This window comes from Bos mutus, chromosome 10 (genome assembly GCF_027580195.1).
Source record: "Bos mutus isolate GX-2022 chromosome 10, NWIPB_WYAK_1.1, whole genome shotgun sequence".
Classification (NCBI taxonomy): Eukaryota; Metazoa; Chordata; class Mammalia; order Artiodactyla; family Bovidae; genus Bos; species Bos mutus.
Window position 1 is genome coordinate 48,729,517 of NC_091626.1, and position 26,640 is coordinate 48,756,156.

At 45.9% G+C, this 26,640-nt stretch overlaps 1 protein-coding gene across 1 annotated transcript; it reads right to left on the reverse strand.

Annotated features, from left to right (window-relative positions):
• Positions 1-3,678: 3,678 nt before the first annotated feature.
• Positions 3,679-25,611, reverse strand: HDC (histidine decarboxylase). Its single transcript, XM_005892163.3, has 12 exons — positions 25,486-25,611; positions 22,500-22,672; positions 18,984-19,097; positions 17,916-18,038; positions 14,873-15,007; positions 14,501-14,644; positions 13,591-13,657; positions 12,594-12,756; positions 12,411-12,501; positions 8,437-8,535; positions 4,898-4,999; positions 3,679-4,764 (listed from the first exon to the last, which is right to left on the reverse strand). Exons 1-12 carry the CDS (start codon positions 25,514-25,516, stop codon positions 4,030-4,032), a joined length of 1,977 nt encoding a protein of 658 aa, XP_005892225.2. The 5' UTR covers positions 25,517-25,611; the 3' UTR covers positions 3,679-4,029.
• Between the last annotated feature and the right edge of the window lie 1,029 nt (positions 25,612-26,640).

The following is a 26,640-nucleotide window of genomic DNA, read 5'->3' on the forward strand; positions in this document are numbered from 1 at the left end:
TCCTCTTCACTTTCTGCCATAAGGGTGGTGTCATCTGCATATCTGAGATTATTGATATTTCTTCCGGCAATCTTGATTCCTGCTTGTGCTTCTTTCAGCCTTTTCTCATGATGTACTCTGCATAGAAGTTAAATAAGCAGGGTGACAATATACAGCCTTGACGTACTCCTTTTCCTATTTGGAACCAGTCTGTTGTTCCATGTCCAGTTCTAACTGTTGCTTCCTGACCTGCATACAGGTTTCTCAAGAGGCAGGTCAGATGGTCTGGTATTCCCATCTCTTTCAGAATTTCCCACAGTTTATTGTGATCCACACAGTCAAAGGCTTTGGTGTAGTCAATAAAGCAGAAATAGATGTTTTTCTGGAACTCTCTTGCTTTTTCCATGATCCAGTGGATGTTGGCAATTTGGTCTCTGGTTCCTCTGCCTTTTCTAAAACCAGCTTGAACATCAGGAAGTTCACAGTTCACATATTGCTGAAGCCTGGCTTGGAGAATTTTGAGCATTACTTTACTAGTGTGTGAGATGAGTGCAATTGTGCGGTAGTTTGAGCATTCTTTGGCATTGCCTTTCTTTGGGATTGGAATGAAAACTGACCTTTTCCAGTCCTGTGGCCACTGCTGAGTTTTCCAAATTTGCTGGCATATTGAGTGCAGCACTTTCACAGCATTCCAGGATTTGAAATAGTTCAACTGGAATTCCATCACCTCCACTAGCTTTGTTTGTAGTGATGCTTTCTAAGGCCCATTTGACTTCACATTCCAGGATGTCTGGCTCTAGGTCAGTGATCACACCATCGTGATTATCTGGGTCGTGAAGCTCTTTTTTGTACAGTTCTTCTATGTATTCTTGTTACCTCTTCTTAACATCTTCTGCTTCTGTTAGGTCCATACCATTTCTGTCCTTTATCGAGCCCATCTTTGCATGAAATGTTCCCTTGGTCTCTCTAATTTTCTTGAAGAGATCTCTAGTCTTTCCCATTTTGTTGTTTTCCTCTATTTCTTTGCATTGATCGCTGAGGAAGGCTTTCTTATCTCTTCTTGCTATTCTTTGGAACTCTGCATTCAGATGCTTATATCTTTCCTTTTCTCCTTTGCTTTTCGCTTCTCTTCTTTTCACAGCTATTTGTAAGGCCTCCCAAGACAGCCATTTTCTTTTTTGCATTTCTTTTCCATGGGGATGGTCTTGATCCCTGTCTCCTGTACAATGTCACGAACCTCATTCCATAGTTCATCAGGCACTCTATCTATCAGATCTAGGCCCTTAAATCTATCTCTCACTTCCACTGTATAATCATAAGGGATTTGATTTAGGTCATACCTGAATGGTCTAGTGGTTTTCCCTACTTTCTTCAATTTAAGTCTGAATTTGGTAATAAGGAGTTCATGATCTGAGCCACAGTCAGCTCCCAGTCTTGTTTTTGTTGACTGTATAGAGCTTCTCCATCTTTGGCTGCAAAGAACATAATCAATCTGATTTCGGTGTTGACCATCTGGTGATGTCCATGTGTAGAGTCTTCTCTTGTGTTGTTGGAAGAGGGTGTTTGCTATGACCAGTGCATTTTCTTGGCAAAACTCTTATTAGTCTTTGCCCTGCTTCATTCCGTATCCCAAGGCCAAATTTGCCTGTTACTCCAGTTGTTTCTTGACTTCCTACTTTTGCATTCCAGTCCCCTATAATGAAAATGACATCTTTTTGGGGTGTTAGTTCTAAAAGGTCTTATAGGTCTTCATAGAACCATTCAACTTCAGCTTCTTCAGCATTACTGGTTGGGGCATAGACTTGGATTACTGTGATACTGAATGGTTTGCCTTGGAAATGAATAGAGATCATTCTGTTGTTTTTGAGATTGAATCCAAGTACTGCATTTCGGACTCTTTTGTTGACCATGATGGCTACTCCATTTCTTCTGAGGGATTCCTGTCCGCAGTAGTAGATATAATGGTCGTCTGAGTTAAATTCACCCATTCCAGTCCATTTGAGTTCGCTGATTCCTAGAATGTCGACATTTACTCTTGCCATCTCTTGTTTGACCACGTCCAATTTGCCTTGATTCATGGACCTGACATTCCAGGTTCCTATGCAATATTGCTCTTTACAGCATCAGACCTTGCTGTTATCACCAGTCACATCCACAGCTGGGTATTGTTTTTGCTTTGGCTCCATCCCTTCATTCTTTCTGGAGTTATTTCTCCACTGATCTCCAGTAGCATATTGGGTATCTACTGACCTGGGGAGTTCCTCTTTCAGTATCCTATCATTTTGCCTTTTCATACTGTTCATGGGGTTCTCAAGGCAAGAATACTGAAGTGGTTTGCCATTCCCTTCTCCAGTGGACCACATTCTGTCAGATCTCTCCACCATGACCCACCCGTCTTGTGTTGCCCCCACGGGCATGGCTTAGTTTCATTGAGTTAGACAAGGCTGTGGTCCTAGTGTGATTAGATTGACTATTTTCCTGTGAGTATGGTTTCAGTGTGTCTGCCCTCTGATGCCCTCTTGCAACACCTACCGTCTTACTTGGGTTTCTCTTACCTTGGGCATGGGGTATCTCTTCACGGCTGCTCCAGCAAAGTGCAGCCGCTGCTCCTTACCTTGGACGAGGGGTATCTATTCACCACAGCCCTTCCTGACCTTCAACGTGGGATAGCTCCTCTAGGCCCTCCTGAGCTGGCGCAGCCACCGCTCCTTGGACTTGGGATTAGTCCTCTTGGCCACTGCCCCTGGCCTCCGGTGTAGGGTAGCTCCTCTCAGCCGCCGCCCCGAAGCCGGGAGGACCCCATGCCTGAAGGGTGGCGGCCAAGAGGAGTTACCCCACGTCCAAAGTCAGGGGCAGCGGCCGAGAGTGCCAGGCTGCGACAGCGCAGGAACGGCCAAGAAGAGCTACACAAGTCCGAGGTCAGGGGCGGCAGCCGAGAGGAGCTACCCCACGTTCGAGGTCAGGGGCGGCGGCTGGGAGGAGCTACCCCACACCCGAGGCCAGGGGCTGCAGCCTGGAGGATCAACCCCATGTCCAAGTAATGTAAATTGGTGCATGAAAAGCAGTATGGAGGTTCCTCAAAAAACTAGAGTTGCCGTATGACCCAGCAATCCCACTCCCAGGTATATCTTTGGATAAAACTATAATTCAAAAAGATACATACAACCCAATGTTCATAGCAGCACTATTTACAATAGCCAAAAACCAGAAACAGTCTACATGTCCACCAAAAGATGAATGGATAAAGAAGATACAGTGTGTGTGTCTACACACACACACACATATATACACACACAACAGAATACTACTCAGCCACAAAAAAGAATGAAATACTATCATCTGCAGCAACATGGATGCAACTAGACATTGTCATACTAAATGAAGTAAGTCAGAAATAGAAAGACAAATACCATATAATATCACTTATATGTGGAATCTAAAATATGGCACAAATGAATTTATCTACACAACGAAAACACATTCACAGACAGAGAGAACAGACTTGTGGTTGTCAAGAAGGGAGTAGGGGTGGAGGGATGAATTGAGAATCTGGAATTAGCAGATACAAACTATTATATCTAGAATGGATAAAACAGCAAAATCCTTCCCTGTCCTACTGCATAACACAGAGGACTATATTCAAAACCCTGTAATAAACCATAATGGAAAGAGAAAAACAAGTATTTCAGTGGTTAATTGAGTGACACAGAATAATTTTTTTCAGAGACAAGCACAATTTATTTCTACATTATGTTTCATGAAACTTGAAAGTCTCAGTGTCACAAGCTAAACCACAGAAGCTGCCCGTCAATGCCCCACCCTAGACCCTTTCTCTCTAGCCAGCCTGCTGGAGTCTTCTGGACCATGCTGGCTTAAATTCTCTATTTGAATCCTACCATAGGTCATGAACCTCTATGAGGTTCATGAGAAATCATTGGCTTTTTCCCAAGAAAAATGCACAAACACATAAGCACATAAATTCAGAATCAATTTTAAGAGGTTCGGAGACTCCTTGAAACACATTTATGGAGCCAGGCTGAACCCCCTGGTCTAAACCATTGCCTGCAGAGGGCAGCAGGGCAGCTGTAGCCCACACTGAGAGCTGCATTCAGGAAAGTTGGGGACACTGTAGAACTTGATTAGTTTTTTGAAGGCACTCTTCTTCAGCATCATCACCTCTTCTGGGAACCTAGAAAAGATTCTGACCCGGGAGGAGCTGCCATTCTTCACAGAGCCTTCAGTGGTCAGTTGCTTTTGAGCACTCACAGGCACGCTATTGCAACTGAGGGAACGTACTGCCTTCCTCTTGTTCTGCACAGACAAATAACTGAACAGGAAGGAGGACAGCTTGTGCTCGGTGACGTCTGGAGCCTCTTCAGAGAAGCAGTCATCCAGTGGGTCCAGCAGGGTTTCAAGATGCCGGCTCACAGGACTGGCTCCCACACGCGGAGGCTGCTTGACGATCTTCCTGGAATGGGCTGGGTCATCGCCTGCCCCGTTGACAGAGGGAAAGGACATCTCCTTGGCCAAGGCTCTGGGGCCCCTGGTTTGGAGGATGAGGTTCGCTCCCTGAGGGCTGGGTTGGGAAGTACAATGCTGACTCAGGATGAGAGTGGCAGCATCCTGAATGAGATTCCAGTCTCTCAGGATGTCATCCCTGGTGGTGAACTGGGATGTCACAGTGAAACGGATGATCAACTTGTCCTGGATAGTGGCTGGAATGAGGAAGAGACGGCCAGCTTTAGCTATTTCCTTTAACACGCTTTCTGTGAGGCAGTTAGGACCCTGTTTGAAGGATAAAGACAAGAGCACACCACATTATTCCCAGTAAGCATCCCCAGAAGCCCAGTATTTACATTTCCAAGAGGCTGAAAGTCACCAAATAACACCCTTCACGTGAGACGGAAGATGGCATTACCTTGAGACGAAAAACCACCAGGCCAAGGTGCCTCTTGGCAGGAATTTCAAAGAAAGGGTCATTTCTGACCAGAGATTCAAAATACTTAGCCATTTCCGTGCCCTAGAATTGTGAACATCAAGAGAACTGAGATTATTAACAGGAAGAGAAGACTGTGCATAAAACTTCGCCCTGCTAAACAGGTTTAAAGCTGGCACGCCTGTGAACCATAGAGACCTAAGTGACTTCTGCCTGATTTTCTTCTCCATTTGATTTTGTTCCAAGCTATGAAACCTCCAGTGGCTCTGTATTTCTTGTCACATTAGCTCCACTTTGAGAACTCATGTCTCAAGGCCCTCTTTCAACCACCCCCAGAAAGAGAAGGCTTGCAGGACCCTAGTTTCCCAACCAAGGTTTGAACCCCGGCCCTCAGCAGTGAAAGTACATAGTGCTAACCATGGACCACCAAGGAATTCCCAGAAGCCACCTGCTTTGCCATTAAGGCAATGTGCCCTTATAAACCAGCTTCAGGTGTCTCAGCGTCCAGACTGGCCAAGGGGGCTGGCAAGGGCCCACACGCAGCCCACGTTCTACAATGCCAGCCAGGAGCCTCTTGCAGGTGCAAATGCTCAGAGGAAACAACATCTGTTTCTCCTGCACATGAAGGCACAATGCGGGCTGTGACAGCCCTGCCCCCGTATCCTAAGTCTCCATCTTCCCTTAACCTCTCAAACATTTTCACCTCAAATGCCCTTTATCCTCTTTTTTCTGACATTCCACAAAGAATATATTTTTACCTATTATCCTCATGGAGAGGGCTTTAAACCTGTTTAGTGGGTACAGAGTTTCTGCTGGGGATGAAGGGAAAGTTCTGGAAATAGTAATGACAGTTGCACACTTTGTGAGTGTACTTCATACCACTGAATTGTGCACGTAACAATGGTTAGCGGTGTCTCTACTCAATGTTATATGGAAGCCAGGATGAGAGGGGAGTTTAGGGGAGAATGGAAACATGTATACATATGGCTGAGTCCCTCTGCTATTCCCCTGAAACTATTACCATCGTTAATCGGCTCTACCCTAATACAAAATACATTTTTTTTTAAAAAAGAAAGAAAAAAAATTTTTAAGATTAAAGTTTAAGGGTTATGTTATCTATATTTTACCACAATAAAATAATTTTAAAGTTTTGTACCATATTGATCTTTTACTGAAGTTATCATTTTTAATTTCCTATTTTTTTTTCTTAGAATTACTAACTAAATAAGGCTAAAACTTATCCCCCCCCTTTTTTTTGCCCTTTCATTTTTAAAAACTTCCCCAGGTAACCAGAAGGATCTTAATAAACTATTTGCTAAGTAATTGCTACTACCTGACTCTCACACTGGCTACTCTATTTCAAGAGAAATCAAAAGGATTTAGCTAACAATCTTTTTGATTTGCTACATACCTGATCCAGAATCACTTTATCTCTCCAAGGCATGGTCTGTTTAAAATTATCTCCAATCTCTGCCTAAGCACTTTTCATTGTCAAGCCCTAAAACTCTCTCTCAGGGAAGCACTCCACTAAGTGTTTTCTAGCTGTTTTATAATTTTGCAATTTACTTTCTAATTCTGTCATCATTTCCCCCTGTACCTCCTTCCCTCCAAACCCATTTCCATCTTGCCCTACCAATTTTGAGAACTTTCTGTGTAAATTTTTCTTACATCTACATGAGTAAGACATCTCAGGTACAAATCTAGACAGGACGGCAGGTGGAACAGTGAGGGAAGCTCCTGGGAGAAGCGGAACTTAATCTCCTGGCATCATTTGGAGAGGAGAGGGTGGTTCAGGAGGGTGAAACCCAGGTGAAGGTGCAGAGGCGCACTGAGGACGGAGCCGGAATGGGCCGGGAGAAGCCTGAGCTTAGAGGCTGAATACTGGGTCCTTGAAAGCCAGGCCCCAGAGGCTGGGCACCGTGCAGGAAAAGGGGAGCTGATGGGAATCAGGGACTTTGAGCTGGGAAGAGGCAGCATGAGGGAGTGGGCCAGCACCTGCAGGTCACTATCCAGCCCTAAGTTGGAAGCAAAAGCATTTTCCTGACAATTTGTAGCCTCCACCACCTCATCCCCTAGCAACTACATTTCAGTCTTGAGTCTGAAAGTCAATCTAGAGAGAGCAAAAGTGCCTCATGTCCCTCAGCAGGCTGGGTGACAGCCGCTCATTGATAAGCACCCCCAACACCTTGATGTTAATAACAAACGTAAAATTACCAGCCAGTCATCCTTAGTGATTCAACCATTTCATTGGGCTTTGTATTTGTTCAAGAAGGAAAGAATTCCCTAGAGGAAAGGTGGACAGGAGAAGACACACAGAGGAACAAAGGATGACGTTTTTGGATTAAGCCTGCTGCTTTTATTCAACAACCTGGTCTTTCTCGTGGGCACTTGTAAAAATGAGAGGAAAACACTGCTGACAAAAATTCTTAGTTAAGTTCCACCCCTTCCAGGAAGAATATGACACAGCCTTAGCCATTTTGTCTAGTGCTGCTTGACAAAAATCTTAGACATAATACAGATTGCAAGTCACTGCACCCCCCTGGCTCAGTTCTTACCTGTGAAGTGCCCCTACAGAGGTGTCACAGTGAGACTGTCATTGTGAAATTTACCAACAAAATTTAAATGTGGTCTGAATACATTTAAACTTTTATTTTTATGTAGTTATAAATTCACAGGTACTTATAAGAAATCATAGACCACATGCTCTCTTACTCATTTTATTACAATGATGACAGCCTGCAAATTTATACTACAGTATCACCACCCGCATATTGACATGGACACAATCTACAAATTTTATAGATTGGGGGTTACCAATACTCACCTGTGTATGTGCTTGTGTGTATTTTGATCAGTGCAATTTTATCACATGTGCAGGTTTAATAAATATGAAGGTTTACAAACAAACAAACAAAAAAAGAATGGCAGAGGGACTGTACCTATCTCAGTCACCTCTGGGTCTCTTTCCTAACACAATAATTTTTTTGTTGAATTGAGTTGAAATAAATTGTACCAAATATGCCTTCAGTAAATACTTACTGACATAATGCAGACTCGGTAGGTCTACATGTCTAAGCCAGGAGAGCCAGGTTTCTGGCATAACCATGAGAGTGACTAACATTTCCAGGCAGCTGTGACAATGCGAGTAATTATTTAAAACACAGGCTCCTACCCTGGGCACATGCCGCCCTTTGATTTACTCTCTATTTCTTTCTCTGCAAACCAGGTTCTCGGGCCATGCCCACCTGGCACTCGATAGTAGCAGAAGGGATGGTGAGACACTCAGGTGGGCAGGACAGACACCAGACAGCCCTTGGAGTCACGTTCTGCTCAGTGATCCTCTAGCTAACAAACAGATGGCCACCCTGAATAATCAAGTCCCAGGAGTTCAGGAACAGGCCCAGACATCTGAACCATACATCACAAGTCCCTAGGGCAGGTCTGCAAAGCAGAAACCAGCCTTCCTCCCCACGAGGCCACAAAGAGAGCCCAGGCTCCACCCACATCTGCCCACTACATACATGTCTGACATGCGCTTGAAGATTCTTCACCCCAAAGGACCGAATCACGAACCAGAGTTTAATAGAGCGAAAGCGTCGGCTCAAGGGGATCTGCCAGTGCTAGAACAAAGGAACACAATGCTCGTGGTTAAAGACAGGGACCCCGCTGCTCCCACACACCCACCCTGGGCTTCATCATCAGTTGCCCACACAGCCCTCCAGGGATGCATGCTGTCACTATGACTCCCGGGCCCGTTGGTAAGAAGCCAGGCAAGTTACCCGGAGGCCGCTTCATCATGTGACCAAACCCTAATGAAGTTGGCCCTAAGAGCAGCACAGGTGGACGCCAAGTCCATAACCCTGAACCAAGGAGAAGACGTTTGCTTTAAATGCTAAACGTTTCACCCCAGGCTGAAATTCAAGATAGGGCGAAATACAACTTTCTCTAAAAAGAACCTAAGTTACTTGAATTGCAGAAGGTAAAGTTTTATTTCTATTCCAGAAAATAAAGTTTTATTTCTATTACAACAATGTAAAGTGTGGGGGTCAAGAGCTCAGATGCTTGAGTCTTGAAAACCTGGGTTTCTGCTCCAGCTCCGCCTCTTACTGCCTGTGCCCTCGGGTACTGCTGCCTCACTGGCTCCTCGTGAGACAGGAATGAGCAGCACCTCCAGGGAAGCGGTGTGAAGAGAACCAGGGTGAAGAGCTTCACAGGAAACTGTCAGTAGATGTTGGCTATTTAGATGATAAAATGGGAGCCACCAATCACAGCGGCATTTCTGCCTAGAACCAAGATGATCATTACTTAATATCACTGTCCTTTCCTCATCAGCCTCTGTTACACTCAAATTGACCCTTTGCTCCTGGTGACCAAGTCCAACAGAGCTTAAAGTTCAAGGTTGCGGGCACCAAAGAGCTGAAAATGTTCAAACCAATTCTACGCCAATCTCTAAGGTCTGAAAACAGAGCAAAGGGTTTGGAAAATATTTGCAATTGTCCTGTTGAGTACTGTGAGTTCAAATGACCTCCTCCTCAAGTGTCAGATAGATTTGCCACAATTTCTGTTGACTAAAAATAAATATTTGTTCCATCAAATATTTATCTAGTCCTTCACAGAATGGCCTAATCCTCAAAACTGTGCACATCTGCATCCTTCACCCCAGTTCCCGATTCAGGCACAGTTTGGACATGACCGCTTGGTTGATGGACAATGTTTCTCTGTATCGAGTACTAAGCCTTTGATTTCCAAGCAAAACACTCCAGTGTTGACGACCAGCTTGGGGACTTTCTCTACCAGCAGAGGGCATCAAAACCTGGATACAGGACAAAAATCCCTGTGACAAGGAAAGTGTAAACTCCACCCTTAGTTAGATGGACACTCCAGATGTAGACTATTGAATGGATAATAGTGGTCTTTCCTAAAAATATAATTTTCCAGATGGCTATGGCCAATTGACTATTATAACTGACCAGCAAATTAAATGAGAAACAGAGATGATTTTCATTTTGGTTTCTTTACAGTCTGTCCATATCCCCCAGTTGTTCCTCTTGTCACTATTCTGAAATCAATGCTTGCTGACCCAGGAGGGTGATTCTAGCTGACATTTTCTGTTGGAACAGGAAATTTGGACATGGCTCTTCTTTGGTGATACTCAAGGTATCATCAAATCTTTTCTATGTCCTATCAAGGTTTTGCCAGTCTCCCTGCCAAGGACAAGACAATGCCCTCTCCACTAACTGTGGGGAGAAGAGGAAGCTTCCTGATGTCAGAGGAATCTAGCCCTGATATTAGGTGGCTCCAGGGTCCCAGGGATGAAGTCCTCAAGTCTTCTCTACCAGGTTGCTGCTCTATTTCTGGCTCATCTTTAAATGGCTGAGCTTTTATTTAAAGTTTCAGTCACCTGAGTGAAAAAGAGCTTGAGGTATGAGTCAGAGCAGCAGTGAAGACCCCTGGGATCACAACGGACAGCAGCTTCACGTTTCTAGGAATTGCTTCAAGATTTGAAAATTAAAATCCATAAGATTAGAGGTGGGGGGAGGAAAAAATAAAGTAGCACCTTCTGGTTGTAGAAATATTCATAGTAAGATTTCCCTGGATCAGTGCTAAGAAAAGTTCAATTTAACATTCTTATGAGTGATCTGCAAGAGACAGAGCACTATAAAATCTCGAAAGTGATGGGAATGAGCCACAAGAAGATCCTGAGATAGGGTTGTGGACAAAAAACAAAAACACAAAAAGTAACTAAAATCCAAAATGGGCCAAGGTAAAAAATGCTCTTAAGTTATGATGATCCAAGTTTACTTACAGGAAAATAGGCATCATATCATACTCACGAGAGAAACCCAGAATTATCCCTAAAGATATCTGGCCCTTGGGCTGCTGTATTTTTTTTATTAAAAAAAAAAATACTGAAAACCCAATACACAGGGCAGTAGCAATGAAAGAACCATTATTCTTCTATTTTTATCAACTTCTGGAGGGTCCTCCCAGACCACTGTAAGCTTATTGTCAGAAATTCTAATCAAAAAGCTTTGAAAAAAAAATCTAAAGAAATATGAACTGGTCCAAGGGATAGTAACCAATATAATCAAGAGATGATAGAGTGATTAGTTTAGGACTAAAAGGGCTAGATGCTTCAGCCCAAGGCAAGAAGACAGAACCGACTCTTCGCAAAAAATGACTCACAGATAGCAGACATTGCTCTCTGTGCTTCTCTGAATTCATTCATTCAATCCTCACCCTCATTTTATAGATGAGAAAACCTAAATAGTTTAAGTCATTTGCCCAAGTCCACACAAATTAATAAATGGAGAAGCCAGAATTCAAATACAGGTCATGTGTCTTTGGTACCTACATACTTAATCTCTTTACTATACAACAAATCTCTGCAGCTTAAAAGAAGAGCTTTTAGAAATGTCATGCCTACCATTTATGGAGCATGTACCACATTTTCAGGAATAAGTGACCTACATGTATGTTTCCACTGCAGCCTCACAGTACCCTATGAAACCAGTATCACCATGCCCATTTTGCAGATGAGAAAGTCAAGGCTGAGAGAGGTTCACTAAGTTTCCCAAAAGCCCACTGCTTGTATGGAATCTCAGAGCCAGCTCATCTCAGTATCCCTCGCTTTGGCTATGTTATATGTAATTTACTAGTTTACATCACTGGGTGTGTGTGTGCTAAGTTGCTAAGAGTCCTGTCCAACTCTGCAACCCCATGGACTGTAGCCCGCCAGGCTCCTCTGTCCATGGGATTCTCCAGGCAAGAAAACTGGAATGGGTTTCCATGTCCTCCTCCAGGGGATCCTCCAGACCCAGGGATTGAACCCACATCTCTTACGTCTCCTGCATTGGCAGGGGGGTTCTTTATCACTAGCACCACCTGGGAAGCTCTTACATCCCTGTCTCCCCTATAATTAAAGGAAGGACCCATCTTCAGACTGAGAAGTAAATCTGAAGAAGTTATTTCCCCAAGAGACAGTACAGACTGAGAATGTGGACAGCATCAAGAGACTGAGGTGCAGCTATTGGGCAGGCAGGAATGCTTGGAGGCATCCAGAACTTCCGGAAGGGTACCCGTTGCCCCATCCCCATCGTGTATCTTCCCACAGCACCTCGACAGGGACAAAAGGAGGACAGTGGTGTAAGCAAGGAGCCTCTTCTCCTGCCTGTGGAAATTTTCCACCCTGCTCTGCTGCTGGGGAGTAAGCAGAAAAGATTACCCAGGATGGAGGCAGAAGGGAACTGGGAGAATGTTTAAATGCCACAGATACTTAGGAAACTTGCACACTGCCTCAAAGGTTGGTCAGATTTTCTAGGGTTTTTTATAAAGTTTTCTGGGTTTCATTCCGTATGCTCAGGCACGGTTTGAATCTGAAGGTACACAGCGGTCATACTGTGGGATGGGCTCAGAATGTGAGGGAAGGAGAGCCTTGGGGGATAAGAAGCAGCCAGTTTTCCATCTTAGAGGCTGCCAGGCTGTCCAGACTCACCATGAAGTCGGTGGCCACGCCCGAGTCAGCGTGCCTGAGGTAGACGGGGTCTACGCTGAAGGTCTGCTGCAGCTTGTACTTGTCCTTGACCCTGTGGGGTTCCAAACGGGCATCAGTGGGCTCAGGCCTCTCTAGAGCAAGCGAGGCCTTCCCACAGGCTGGGGGCCCGGCTGCCACACTCACCAGAAGCCGGTGCAGTCAAAGTGCACCATCATCCACTTGGAAGGGTTAAAGGTGAAGGAATCGGCATACTCGATGCCCTTCAGAAAGCCCCGGAACTCGGGGCACAGGAAGGCAGTGCCTGCGTAGGCAGCGTCAATGTGCAGCCACAGCCCCTCACGGGCACCTGCGGAGGCAAACGTCACCTGCTGGGGGTGGCAGCGCGGGTGGGCGTTGGTTGTCGCCAGTCAGCTAAAAGGCATCTTTCGCCTGGCCTGGCTGCGAGGGAAGGACTGGACAAGGATGCCCAGGGCGGAATGGGACACAGAGGCATGTGGGCACAGGGGGAGGGTGTCAGTGCAAGGAGTGGGGCTCAGGGAGGCAGGGCCACCCCTATGGGGAAAGCCTACGAGCCTCACCCTGGCCTTTCCTCTCACCGACCAGACAGGCAACACCCTCTTGGGCTCCACTCAGAGCCTTCTGGAACAGAAACCAATTTACCACTGGCCCAGAGAACAAGGTTAATGCATCCAATACAAACATTAGAGAGGGAGGGGCTCTGTTCCCTCGTGGGCTTCTCACTTGAGAATTCTGAACAGTCACATTTGGGCTTCTCTTCTGCCCTTATTCCCCACACTCGGGTGTTTACTCTGCCCTGCCCTTTTCATTTTCTTAGCTGAGACTAGAAAATATTCCACTATGCCTCATTTACCCTGTGTTTTGGATACACCCTGCTTTAAGCAGATTTCAACATACAAGGGAGAGGGTGAGAGACCCGAGGACCTCCCACTGCTGCCTCCAGGATAGGATGCAAGGGAGGTCAGCTCAGTCCCCCACTGTAGAAGCGGTGACCTGGCTGCCTGGGAGAAGGCACTCGTGACCTCTGGTGACTCCTCGCACTCCCTGTGCCTTGACCAAGGAGGAACAGGAGAATTCCACTGAGCTGGCTTCAGGCTCTTATTCTAGGGAACATGTTAAAACTCATCACTTGTCTTCCTAGCCAGACGGGGCAGACACTTACAGATGGGGCCCAGCTCTGACAGGCAGTCAAATGCACAGACCCCAGTGGTCCCCAGCGTTGCACAGACCTGGGGGAAAACAAAGGCAGTTAACATGGGAAGATAGGCTGGTGTGATACATTCGGCCTGAAAAAAGATTTCATCAAAGACATTATCTACCCCATGCATCCGACTGGAACAGCGGGTATTTCACACTGTTTTAACATGACCCACAGTAAGAAATTATGCACTGAAGAACTGATGCTTTCAAATTGTGGTGCTGGAGAAGACTCTTGAGAGTCCCTTGGACTGCAAGGAGATCAAACTAGTCAATCCTAAAGGAAATCAACACTGAATAGTCATTGAAAGGACTGAGGCTGAAGCTCCAATACTTTGGTCAACTTATGTGTAGAGCTAACTAACTGGAAAAGACCCTGATGCTGGGGAAGATGGAGGACAGAAGGAGAAGAGGGCGACAGAAGATGAGATGCTTGGATGGCATCACCGACTCAATGCACATGAGCTTGAGCAAACTCAGGGAGATAGTGAAGGACAGGGAAGCCTGGCGTGCTGCAGTCCACGGGATCACAGAAAGTCGGACACAACTTAGCAACTGAACAACAACAGTAAGAAATATCTTTTAGAGAGCCACCTAGGACATACACACATGTGTATCTGAAATAAAAGTCTTACCACACAATGCATATTCTCAATACAGGAAGGCACTCTCATATTTTCTATTTCTTATTTTTTTCTTTTAGTGCTGGTTATGACCCACACAACTTATTTCCTAACATACCAACTCATACTTTGTAAAACAATGTATTTGAGGACCTTTTGGCTCTTGTTTGCAGCCTGTTACTTACCTGAATTCTGCCAAAATTCCTTCCTCCCCTTCCAACTCTACTGTTCTGAGAACGTGGTCTGACTTACAAAGATGGGCACCAGGCCCCTTTCCCTGTCCTCCTTGATGGCTTTCTGAAGAGCTTCCCCTCGGAGCGAGAAGTTCTCATCCACAGGCAGAAATTTCATCTTGACCAGGGAAATCAGACCAGCCTTTTCCACCGAGGAGTGGGCCTAGAAGGACCACGGAAACCTGTTAGCAGAGTCGTCCGGGAATGAGCACTCCCAGAAACCACTGAAACCAGACAAAGGGAAGCAAATACAGTATCTGACGATTGTCTTACCCCACAGTTCCTTGGAAAATCTCCCAGGCCTGAGTAGCCCTGAACCCAGCAAGCTTCTGTCTACAGGGAAATCACTCAAGGATTAAGACTCCAGAAGCCAAGCCTGAAGGCAACTCACCTGGTCGGAGGCGTAGGCCACAAGCCGGGCGTTCAGGAAGGACTCATCCGCCTCAGGCTCAGAGGCTTTCATTTCCAGGATTTTGTTCTTCCTTGCTGCCAGCAAGGCGATCAAGGTGGACTCGCTGACTGTGCTCTGCAGTGGAAGAAGGGTAGCTTCTCCATGTATTCTCTTGACAAATTCCCTAGCTTCATAGGTGTGTGTGTGTGTGTGTGTGTGTAATAGCTATTCTTGAGGAAGCACACACACAGCTCCTGCTTAAGGAGCTGCCTCCCCCCACTCCCCAGCTCGCATGCCTGTTCTCCATCTCCATTCACAACCTCTTATGCATTCCTGGGACACTTCCCTCTCCTATAACTTTCCAATTTTCAACAACATCTTTATAGGCTACAGGCACCAAAAAGAAAATGTCCAGAGAATGCTTGATACATGTCTGCTTATAGATATGTTTGTTCCCTGTGTTAAAAAAAAAAAAAAAAAACTTTTAATGTATTCATTCGGCCAAAAAGTTCAGATCTTTGGCCAAAAAGCTCGGATCTTCCCATACCATCTTATGGAAAAACTCAAACTTTTTAGCTAACCCAGTATTTTGTGAAATGGAGTTTGTTTCTGCAGGGATATCCCAGAGAGGGAGGGTCCTGGCCCACGGGCGAGAGGACTGGGGCCTCAGTGTTGCTGCCAATGGCTCTTGTGACCTTAAGCTAGTATCGCCCCTCCAGAAAGCTCTTTCCGTTTATAAAATGGAGAGTGACTCTTTCGCTGCCTCCCAGAGGGGACCACCATAATCCAAAAAAGATTAGGCAGGATTTTGCTCTGGCCATGACTGTGGGAACCCTGGGGGCCACCTCAGCAACCTCCCAAGAATCTGGATGTTCTTTGTCATTCGTTTGCTCAGACTTCGGTGTCCTGGCTCCTTGAAATCTTCAGGTGACCTACAACTGATTGGTCCCTGCTGAAAAGCCTGGCAGACTGTGTCATAGAGAGTGGTATAGACCAGATCCCACAAGATATTCAGTGGCTAAAAATTACTCCACAATAAGGAAGCCAGCAGAATAGTAATAATAATATAATGATACCACCTTCTATCTATATAGCAATTCATAGTTTACAAAGAACTTTCTGCCATCCCACTTGACCTGCATCACATGATCACTGTCTACATATGTGGACAGTGATGCTCAGGGAGATGACAGGACCAGACCAAGTTCATAGAGCTGATGGATACAGGAGAAAGCACTGTTTGGATTTAGACAGGCCTGGGGTTTGAAGCCTCATTCTTCCACTCACCAGCTGTATGATCTGGAGCAAAATTTTAACCTCTCTGAGCTCCAGTGCTCTGGTTTCAAACATCTGGGATGATGTCTAAATGACACTATTTACCTACAGGATTCTTGAGATAATTAGATGAAAAGCAAGATCGTGCCCAGCAGACATTTAGCATGTTCTTCCAGATATAATATCTGAAGCTGTAACTATCTGCTAACACCCACAAGGTCTACAACATGCAGTAATTTGTCTTTCTTGTGAGGGTCAGATTTAATTAGTACAAGACTGGAAGGAGATGGGACTTCCCTGGTGGTCCTAGTGGTTAAGAATCCACCTACCAATGCAGGGGACACAGGTCTGATCCCTGGTCCAGGAAGATTCCAACTAAGCCCGTGTGTCACAACTGCCGAGCCCAAGTACCACAACTGCTGAAGCCCGCACACCCGAGAACCTGTGTGCTGCAACAAGAGAAGCCCAAGCACCACAGCTAGAAAGTAGCCTCCATGCGCCACAACTAGAGAAAGCCCATGTGCAGCAACAAAGACCCAGTGCAGTCAAAAACTTATAAATAAATACATAATCATTTTAAAAGACTAGAGTGAGAGAGGGAGTCACTTAGCTAGCAAATGGGTGCAGGAAACATCCCAGTTCTCACCTCAGGGCAGCACAGCTACTTTTATTTAATAGATGAATTCACTGAATCCTAACATCCACCCTTTGAGGGAATAAAAATTATGATTATTATTTCTCTACCTAATCATAAAATCAAGAAAATGACACATTACAGAAGAATTCAAGAATCTGGGGCTTCTCAAAGGTCTCAGAACCAAGCCCTCATGAATGTCAAGGGTTTACAGATTAAGTACCTAGCAATGTGCACAGCCTATGGGAGGCACCCAGAAAGCTCCTCTGTGCTGCACTGCTCTTGACAAAAACATTAATATTTGAAGAACTATCATTTGACAGATAGTCAAAAGACAGGATTAGAGGATAAGATAAATTGATTGTTAAGTTCTCTCACTGGCAAGGATCTCCTGGACCTAGGAGGGTGGGTAAGAAGTCTGTGCTTGCCTTCTCTTTTCCAATTACCATAAGGTGTATCATGGGACAAGAGAGGGGAGTTGTCAGATTATAAACTAAGAAACTTGAATCAGGTGATCCCAGAAATGTGATCACATGTTGACATTTTTTGTGTGTTTGTGAGTGCATGCTAAGTACATGTCTGACTCTTTGCGGCCCCATGGACTGTAGCCTGCCAGGCTCCTCTGTCCATGGGATTCTCTAAGCAAGAAAACCGGAGTGCATTGTTGTGTCCTCCTAGAGGGGATCTTCCAGACCTAGGGATCAAACCAGCGTTTCCTGCATCTCCTGCATTGGCTGGCAGATTCTTTACCACTCGCGCCACCTGGGAAACCCTGCTGACATTTTGTGTTGTGCTGTGCTTAGTCATTCAGTCGTGTCCAACTCAGAAGCCCTGTTGACATTTTAATCATTTTCCAAAAAAAAAGCTAAAAGAAGGGTGGAGACAGTGGTGGCTGCATTTAAAGGCAACAGAAGTCAAGATGGTAGTGACAGCAATGGAGGGAGCAAGGACTGTGGTGGGGTTGTAATATCTGTGATGGTCGCGTCGGTCGTGACAGTGGTGGTGGTGATGGCGACAGCAGTGGCAGTGACGGTGGTGTGAGTGACATGGCAGAAAGTCCATAGAAAACTGAGAACTGCCCGGACAAGTGTGGCTTATCTTTTCCTACTTAGTCCCTATGCTACGAGGAGGCACCTGCAAGACGCCTCCCCCCTGGCTGCCGGGGTGGTGGTGCAGGAAGTGCTCCGGGAGTCCCAGCATTTTTGCCAGCCAGTCCATGATGTTCATCTCCAGCTCCGTGCACGCAGGACTGGAAGCCTGAAAAGGGGGAAGCAACTTCATCCGGACCGCTTCGGGGCACCAAGATGCCCCCACCGGCCCCCAAACACATCTGTCTCTGCCTTGACCTTCCCTAGGCCTAACCTATCTTGTCCCTGGAGAAGGGAGAAGGGACCACTTTTGGGTGCTGTGTCCCATCCCTGCCCCATCCTCTGCCAGACCAAAAGGGGAAAAGAAAACAGGGCTTTGGTTCATGCCATCCTCAATGAGGTAAATTCTCCTGTGACTCCAAAGCCTTATGACAAACAGGCCCAGAAACTTCCATTTGGCTCCCTAAGTCCCTAAAATATCCAACTGAAAAGCATTCTAAAGGCCAGAGGGAAGTTTTAGGACTAAGAAAGAAACCACTTCCTCCTGGAAAAGATAGAAATTCTCCCAGCTTCCAACCCACCCCACGCACTCACCCCTACACACACACACACACACACACACACACACACACACCCTATAATAGTCAAGACTTAAAATACAGAGGTGTTCTAGGAGGACTCTGGCAAAATTTAAAGCTGATTGGTGCTTAAGAGCTTATTAAGGGAAGTCTTAGGGAATATCCCTAACCCCTCAAAGACAATGTCACCACTAGGTATCAAAGTGCTTAGAGAATGTCAGAAACTGGTAATAACCAGATGTCAGTCCAGATCTCATCTCTATCTATATGAGCTGTGTGGTCTCGGAGAGATAAGTTACTTAAGCCTTAATTTCTTAATTGGCTCCTACAAAATGGGGCCAATACTCATAGTTTCATAGGGTTAACGAATAAGGTGAGGTCATTTATATAAAGCTTAAGCTCAAAGAAAGTAGCCACTGTTAATATTTACCTTGAAACCCTGTTCAGAAGCCAGGACAAAATATGTCTGTCCCAGGATGTCCCTTCCTGCTATGCCCTCTTTACCACTGGTTATAGCCACAGCCACTGTTACTCACCCAGGTGAATCCCAAGCAGTTGATGGCATCAGCCAGCATGTCTCCCAGCAGTGATGGCCAAGAGGTGAGAGCTGGGTAGTAGGCATGCATATGGGGGCTTTGCCAGTGCACCACCTGGAGGCAAAGCATAGACACAGGTGGCACCAGGGGGCAGGTCCTGGGGCTTTCCTCCTCCAGAGATCCTCCCTGGCATGGGGAAGCACCCACCCTAGAGATTGGCTGACACTATCAAGACAACCAAACGAGTGACACAAATCCATAAAAATAAGACATATTCACAGTTCTTGCTGCCCACATTTCTCCTATTCTAAGCTCGTTCATCAGTGGAGCATTTGCACATAGGCAAAGACCAGAAGGGAATATGCAAGATGAAAATTGCTATGGGAATCAGAGTTGTGAATTCTGGGTACTCTTTGCATTAGTCTCCAATGCTTAGCCCCCACAGCACTCCTATCCAGTAATAAAAGGAAGGGGAGATTGTGCCCTGTAGCAGCAGGTGGCTTATCTCATCCAGTCATTTGCAAAAGGCATCCCTAGTTCTTTGGGCAGGCAGCTCCTGTAGAGGTCAGTGTGCATGGGCTCAAAGCTGTCCTGAGCTTCCCAGTAGAGATGAAGAGAGGAGGAGACCAGAGGACAGAAATACCAGTCCAAGGATATGGGACCCTGCTTCCAGGTTAACCCTTGAGCCCACAGTTGGACTACCCAGATGAAAGGAGGAGCCAGTGGACAGGGACTCCCTACAACAAATCTCAGAAACATTTTTGATGGCTCATCGGCCTCCTCTGGCTTCATCTCACCAATCTACAAACATGACCCGTTCATATCTGTGATCACGTCTTTGAGCAAAGCTGTGTTCCCCAAAGGAAGGCATTTCTCATACAGACGTGATGTTCCAAAACCTATTAATTCTTAGAAAGCTACTGAAAGTGCATTTCCTCCATGATCCCTTCCCCAGCCCACATTGATCCCTTCCCCAAATCCATGGAACATTCTCATTCTAGATATTTTACCCTACTAAGAGCCCATGAGATAACACTGTAGTTTATTACTGAGGTATTTCATGTGCACAAATCCCTTTAATCCTTCAAGAGCAAGGACAGTGTTCTGGAGAGTGTGTATAGTAGAAGGAGCACAAGATTTAAGCCCAAGGACACAGGTTCCAGTCCTACCTGTTGGCTATTAACAAGCTGCATGACCTTGCAGATTTACTGTGATGCTAATGAACTTAAGCATCAAGGTCCCATGTTTGCATGGGTCTCTTTCAAGATTAATTCTTCATTTTTTTTTATTTAAGGGGGTCCCAAATTTTGCATCCAATTAAGACCTCATAAAACCAGGATCCTCCCCTGTACCTCTCTCTCTCTCAACCTCAGTTTCTCATCATAAAATAAATCCCATCTCCTGGAGTTGTGTGAATTAGCTTGTGAAGAAATTTGTAAAATGTAAAGCACTAATGTTAATGGTAAGCTAATCACATGGTGATAAACATATCACATCCTGACTTGACTCTTAGGTAACAGACCTCTTCCTCTGAATTTCACCAGGCAGAAGATGTCATAGGTAATAACAACATCTTCCACTTTCTATGCTTTATCTTATTTAATTCTCACAGTACTCCTATTAGGAGTTTCTACCATCATCCCTGTTTTACAGATAACAACTGGGGCTGGCAAAGAGAAACAACATCCCCATGATTGCATACATCTGGTAAGGACAGATGGCAGAAATCCAGGACTGCCTGACTCTGGAGCTCAACACTTAAGCAGGATGGCACTCTGCCTTCTCCCCCTGCTCTTCTCTCCCTCCCTCCCTTGGTTTCGCAAACCAAGGCTGGAATTAAGGCAAAAAGAGTTTTTCTTCTTCTGTGTCTCGGGCATGGCGTGGAGGGGGAAATTAACCCAGTTTTCAATGAGGCGCTGACCCATATGAGAAAGCAAAGGGCCATCTGCTTTCAGGCCAACTCTCAGAGGCTGGTGCAGCCTGAGAGATGAGATGAAAGATTGGGTCTTCATTATCAATGTGCTTAGTGACAGTATTTTGGAAACCCAGAGAAGGGCTTCCACCTCCTGGCCTTATCAAGAGGCAATTGTCTGTTCTAATAAGATACATGAGATCAGATAAGCTGGAGGAATGCTTATCAAAACAGACAGACCTCTAGGTCCAGAAATGAACCTCTTTAACCACACCCCCAGCAACTGCTGGAATTTCTTTCAGTCAAATGAATCAGCTCATTTCCACCTCTTCTGACAGTTGCTTTCGGTCTCACTAGCAAATTACGGTTGATGACTCCGCCAGTTACATTTTACAGAATGAAATCCATGAGATAATCTTATCAGGAAGCTAGCCTCCCTGGTAGAGCTTTGCTGATATAGAAAACGTCAAACGATGCTTGTGAAATAGGCTGAATGGTCAGAGATGAGCATTTGCCTTTGTACAAATTTGCTATCACTTGCTGTGTTTGAAGACTATCTTGCCCCTGCCTCCAGGTGTACTTCTGGCACATCTAAGTCCAAAACTCTTCGGGGGCGATGGGAGCAAGTGTCAAGTCATGCTGGGGAAGGACAGCTGGACACATGGGCTTCAAGACACCAGCACTCCATGCAGGGAGAACTGTCACTTTGGAAAAACAACTAACCTGTCTGAGCCTCAGTTTGGGGATAAAACAAGCCAGTCTACAATGTAGCTAATATGGTGCCTGGCACGTGGCGTGGAGCACAGTAAAAGGCAGCCCCTCAGTGGGAGGAGCACAGTGCACTTGCAGCAGGAGCACTGGGCACAGCTCCTCACCTGGTGCTCTGGGATACCATCACAGCCCACGGTGGCCCCAGCACAAGCCCCAGGCAGCAGCCAGCCTCTGTCAGTTCCCTGGCCCCCTCACACTGTCACCAGGCTGTGCCCCTTGTCATCGAGAGTATAGATGACTCAGGGGGAGCTCTGCCCTACTCCTGAAAAGCAGATCCATCAGGAGATCTCTCTTGGTCAGGAAGGATATAGTTCCCACTTCAGAGGGGAAAGTGACTGGGACTCACTTGGCTTCCTGGCCCCCCAACCTGACAATCGGAATACCCTCAGAGGTGGGTGTTCTTGGCTTCCCTGGTTCCCTTTGGCACATATCAGGATTCCATAGGAGAGCCCTCAGCTCTGCCAACGGGAGCACCAGGAACCGACTCCCACCTCCCCGCTCCATCTTGCTCCCCACAGTCATCCTTCCCCCTCTGGCCCAATTTTCACCACTCACCTTATCCCATCAGATCTCCATCCTTCTGTCAGACAGGCCCTAGGATGCAGTTCTTTCTCCCTCCTGCTCCCCACCCAATTCTACAGGTCAGTCCTGGCACCAGAAACCTAACTTCAGTCCAAGTCCCAGCCCTCCATGTGCCTAGGAGACAGGCTGGGATGTTGGTGGTCTAGGGCCTAGGGGTCATCTCACGTTTACCCAAAGCAGGGTTTCCAGGCCTAGTGCCCACCCTCCTTCACCCCGACATCCAGAATCACCCTGAGGTGACTGCATCTCACCCCAGGCATGATGATTCGCTCAATGTCCCCAAAGATGCTGTCCCAGCTGTCGGGCTCCATGGGCGCACTCTCAGGCAGCTGGGCTCGCAGGTAGCCAGGCCTCACGTCTGGAGTCACCCGCCGCTCCCGCACAGTGGTCAGGTACTGGCAGATGTAGTCCACCATCTCCTTTCCTAAAAGAGAGGCAGAGAGGCCAGCCTCATGTCCCCTGACTGGGCCTGGCTAACCCATGCCCATCGCCCCTGGGTTAGGGCCAGAGATTTGGTGAGGAAGGAGATGGATTCATGGGCTGAGTCAGGGAGGGTCTGACCCCCAGCACACAGCTTGTCTTCAATTAAAAAATTAAGAGGTGTGCAAAGGAGTGAATGAATGATGCAGAGAGTATGTGACTATATAAATGAACAAGAGGAAAAATTTCCAAGGCCTCAAACTCTAAAACCAAGGTAAAAAAGTGAGAGTGTTAGTTGCTCAGTTGTGTCTGACTCTTTGCAACCCTGGGCTTCCCTGGTGGCTCAGCTGGAAAAGAATCTGCCTGCAGTGAGGGAGACCTGGGTTTGATCCCTGGGTTGGGAAGGTCCCCTGGAGAAGGGAACAGCTAACCACTCCAGTATTCTGGCCTGGAGCATGCCATGGACTGTATAGTCCATGGAGTCACAAAGAGTCGGACACGACTGAGCGACTTTCACTTTGCAACCCTATGGACTATAGCCTACCAGGCTCCTCCGTCCATGGGATTTCCCAGGGAAGAATACTGGAGTGGGTTGCCATTTCACCAAGATAAAGTATTTATATTTCCTCCCCTTCCCTTCTCCATATCAATCTTGAACAACTCTCCCACCTTTCTTTTTCTTTTCAAAAAACAGCGTATGTATTTATTCATCACCTTATAGGTTCAGGGTAAACACTGTGGCTCTAACCAGAAATTACACACACACACACACACACACACACACACACACACGCTATACTCTTTGTTCGCACAAATGGCAAGCTGCCACACCAGGTTCTGATAAAAGATTTAAAAATTCTATTAGTTCACCATTTCCACTGGACCTCACATTAATTAATTCCTCACATTTTTGGACCTGTGAATATCTTTGAGAATCTGATTAAAACTGTAGATTTATACACATACAATTTTGTGTATAATTTCTGAGGTGCATGGACTCCCCAAAGTACAACCACAGGCCCAGACTAAGAACGCTGCACTAGCCTGAAATCTTGGGGAAATGCAGGACTATCTCTTAATCAACTTATCTCCCTCAGTTCTGCCTCCATCAACACCTCAGCGCCTGGAACAGTTTTCAGATGCTCAAAAAATTTTGTCAAAGGAACGAATAAAATAAGGAAGAAAACTCAGACCTTATAAAGCTAATGTGGGATATGATTAAGCAAAGCAACAATTAGTATGAAAGATTCTCCTTTACATGTTTTCCAAATAATCTAGAAACAAATTTTATGTGTGTTTCATACATAGATAGATTTCATGTCTTAAGAGTCAAATCATGTTCCCTTTTTCTTATATCTACTTCCAGTGAATAACCAAGAAGAATGAAATCTGTAATAGGAAAATGTGGTACGTTGATTGAATATTATACATGTTATAAATCTCTTGAAAATTCTACTCTAAGACTTCACTGTAGTCTTTCCTTTCCCTATGTTTTTCTTAACTGCAATCATACCCACCCAAACGTTTGACCCCTGAACAAGTGTGATATGTTCAAGAGGTATACTTCATTAAATGAGGATTTAACAGGGAAAAAAATAAATAGGGAAGAAAAACACCCAGGTCAAATACTTGAAGTCACTGCAAATTATCTATCCTTTCTTCCCTTTCATTTCTGCAGAAAAGGGTCTCTATCTTCAGAGCCTCTGTCTCTTTCTGTCTCTGTCATTGTTTCTCTCCCTCTCCGTCTCTCTCAATATCTATCATTCCTCCTTAGGACTCCCTAGGCTCCTTTCTGCCTGCAAAAGAGAGAGACAAGGAAAGAGAATCTGATGTCTTCCCAATGCATCAGCTCACGAAAAATTCTTATGAACAGAACTAGCCCCAGACAAAACTGTGAAAACTCCCAGTACTTCTCTCTTCTTTGTGCTCTCCTCCAACCGTCCCACGGCCTGATGCCTCTCGTGATTGCAGCAGCAACCCCCCAGTGCTCTGAGAGCCTTGGACCTAGCCCTCCCCTTGTCCAGGGACTGTATGGAATGTTTTTGTGTTCCACACACAGGATAAATGTCCACAGGAACCTGCTCTTGGCTGAATGCCTTTGGAAAGCAATGGAATAAGCTAATGTCCACTGAAATGCAAAGACATAGCTACTTAGTGAGTTATGTCTGGGTAGACGAGAGGAAAAGTTGGATTTTAATATAAGACCATGACTTACTGCAAAATAACCTACGAGTGGGGATGAGGATATAAACACTTACAAAAAGAGAAATTATAAGCAACTACCTATTTCCCCTCTTAGGACAGCCATGCCTGAAAAACAGGATAACCATCTGGTTTTGCTCATCACAGAAGGTTTGAGACACAGTAGGTGCTCTTTAAATACGGTATGAATGACTAAATGAAAGAGCTCTCCAGGCAGAGTCACACAGAGAGAAACAAACAGGAAGAAAGATAAGATTTTTGCAGGGACTGCAGAATACTAAGAGGAATTCTTTTCTCTTTCAGAAAATGAATGATCTCCCCTTTTCCCATTTAGTGGATCAGAAATCCAAATGCCCTATTCTGTGGGAAAGTGGAAAGGAAGAACGTGGCTCAGCAGTGTGGACATCCATGAGAGTTGCTGCCTGAGAGGGATGATGAACAAGAGGCTGGGAAAAGTTTTAAACTCTGATCCCACATTCCCTTCTCAGGAAAGATTTTGCAGAAGCCAATTCTCAAGAGTCAGCTCTAATGCTCCAGTCAAAAGACACCCCAACATCTAAGCAGCAGTTTTAGAAGAGTGGCCATGGGGAAAAGGCCAGGGACATCCATGCTCACCTCTCTCTCTGTACTCTTCAGGCTCCATCATATCCCTCGGGCTCAGGGCTGGCTCCTTCTTGCAGAGGACGCAGTAGAGGATGCGGTCCTGGGTAGCCCTCTGTGCACCCTTTATTTAAAGGGTTCTCCTCTCTTCCCCCCTTAGCTCCACCCCTCAATGTCTCTTCCTCTAGGTTTAATTAATTCCACCCCTTCTTCCCCCAGTCCTTGTTGGGAGCAGAGACCACAACTTTAGCAGGTCCAGAGACCTAGGATAAAAGGCATGTCTAATTAAACAGTGCACTTAGCAGGCAGCCTCCAGGTGGATATGGTAAAGAGCCCTCTTTTCTTTCTGCCCCTGGATTCATACAGTGGAGGACAAGCCTCACACAAAGCTCCCAGCTCTGTAGCCCAGAATGAAGCCAAGCAGGTGCCGACTAAGTAGCAAAGGTTGTTAGTATCATTCTTGCCACTGGGTCCCCATCTGAGCCAGGAGGGAGAAACAGCATTTACAGGGATGCTGTTCTGCTGGCCACACGGGTGCTCAGGAACAGGCAGATGTTATCATCTAATACGATGGATTTTTTTTTTATTATTACTAGATAATACTTATTGCTGTAGTGATAAGAAAACAGATGAGCAAAAAAAGCAAAAATGGAAACATCACTGAGATTTAACACTTGGAGTACTTAACCGGCTGTGCATGCCTGTGCTTGGAAAGGGAGATGTGGAAACTACTGTGGGGAGGGGAACACTACTCCTGGAGCTTGATTTGTGAGTAAAAAGTGATCAGATGCTTTCAGGTGTCAAAGAGAACAGTCCGTTTGTTCTCTGTCCCCCTGGTGGAGTTTGATGGTTACTCCTCTCATGGCATGCCCCCTCACGCTCCTCCTTCCAGCTCTCTGGCTGCTTGTCTCCTCTGACTGGCCCTTAAGTGCGGGCATGCTTCAAGGGATTGCTCTCCCCTCGGAGGAGCCTGGTGGGCTGCCGTCTACGGGGTCGCACAGAGTTGGACACAACTGAAGAAACGTAGCAGCAGCAGCAGCACCCTTCTTCCTAGGTGGCCTTATCCATTTCTATGACTCCCCCCTCCACATTTCTATGACTTAAAATATTAACAGCTGAGGGACTTCCTGGTGGTCTAGTGGCTAAGACTCTACACCCCCAATGCCCAAC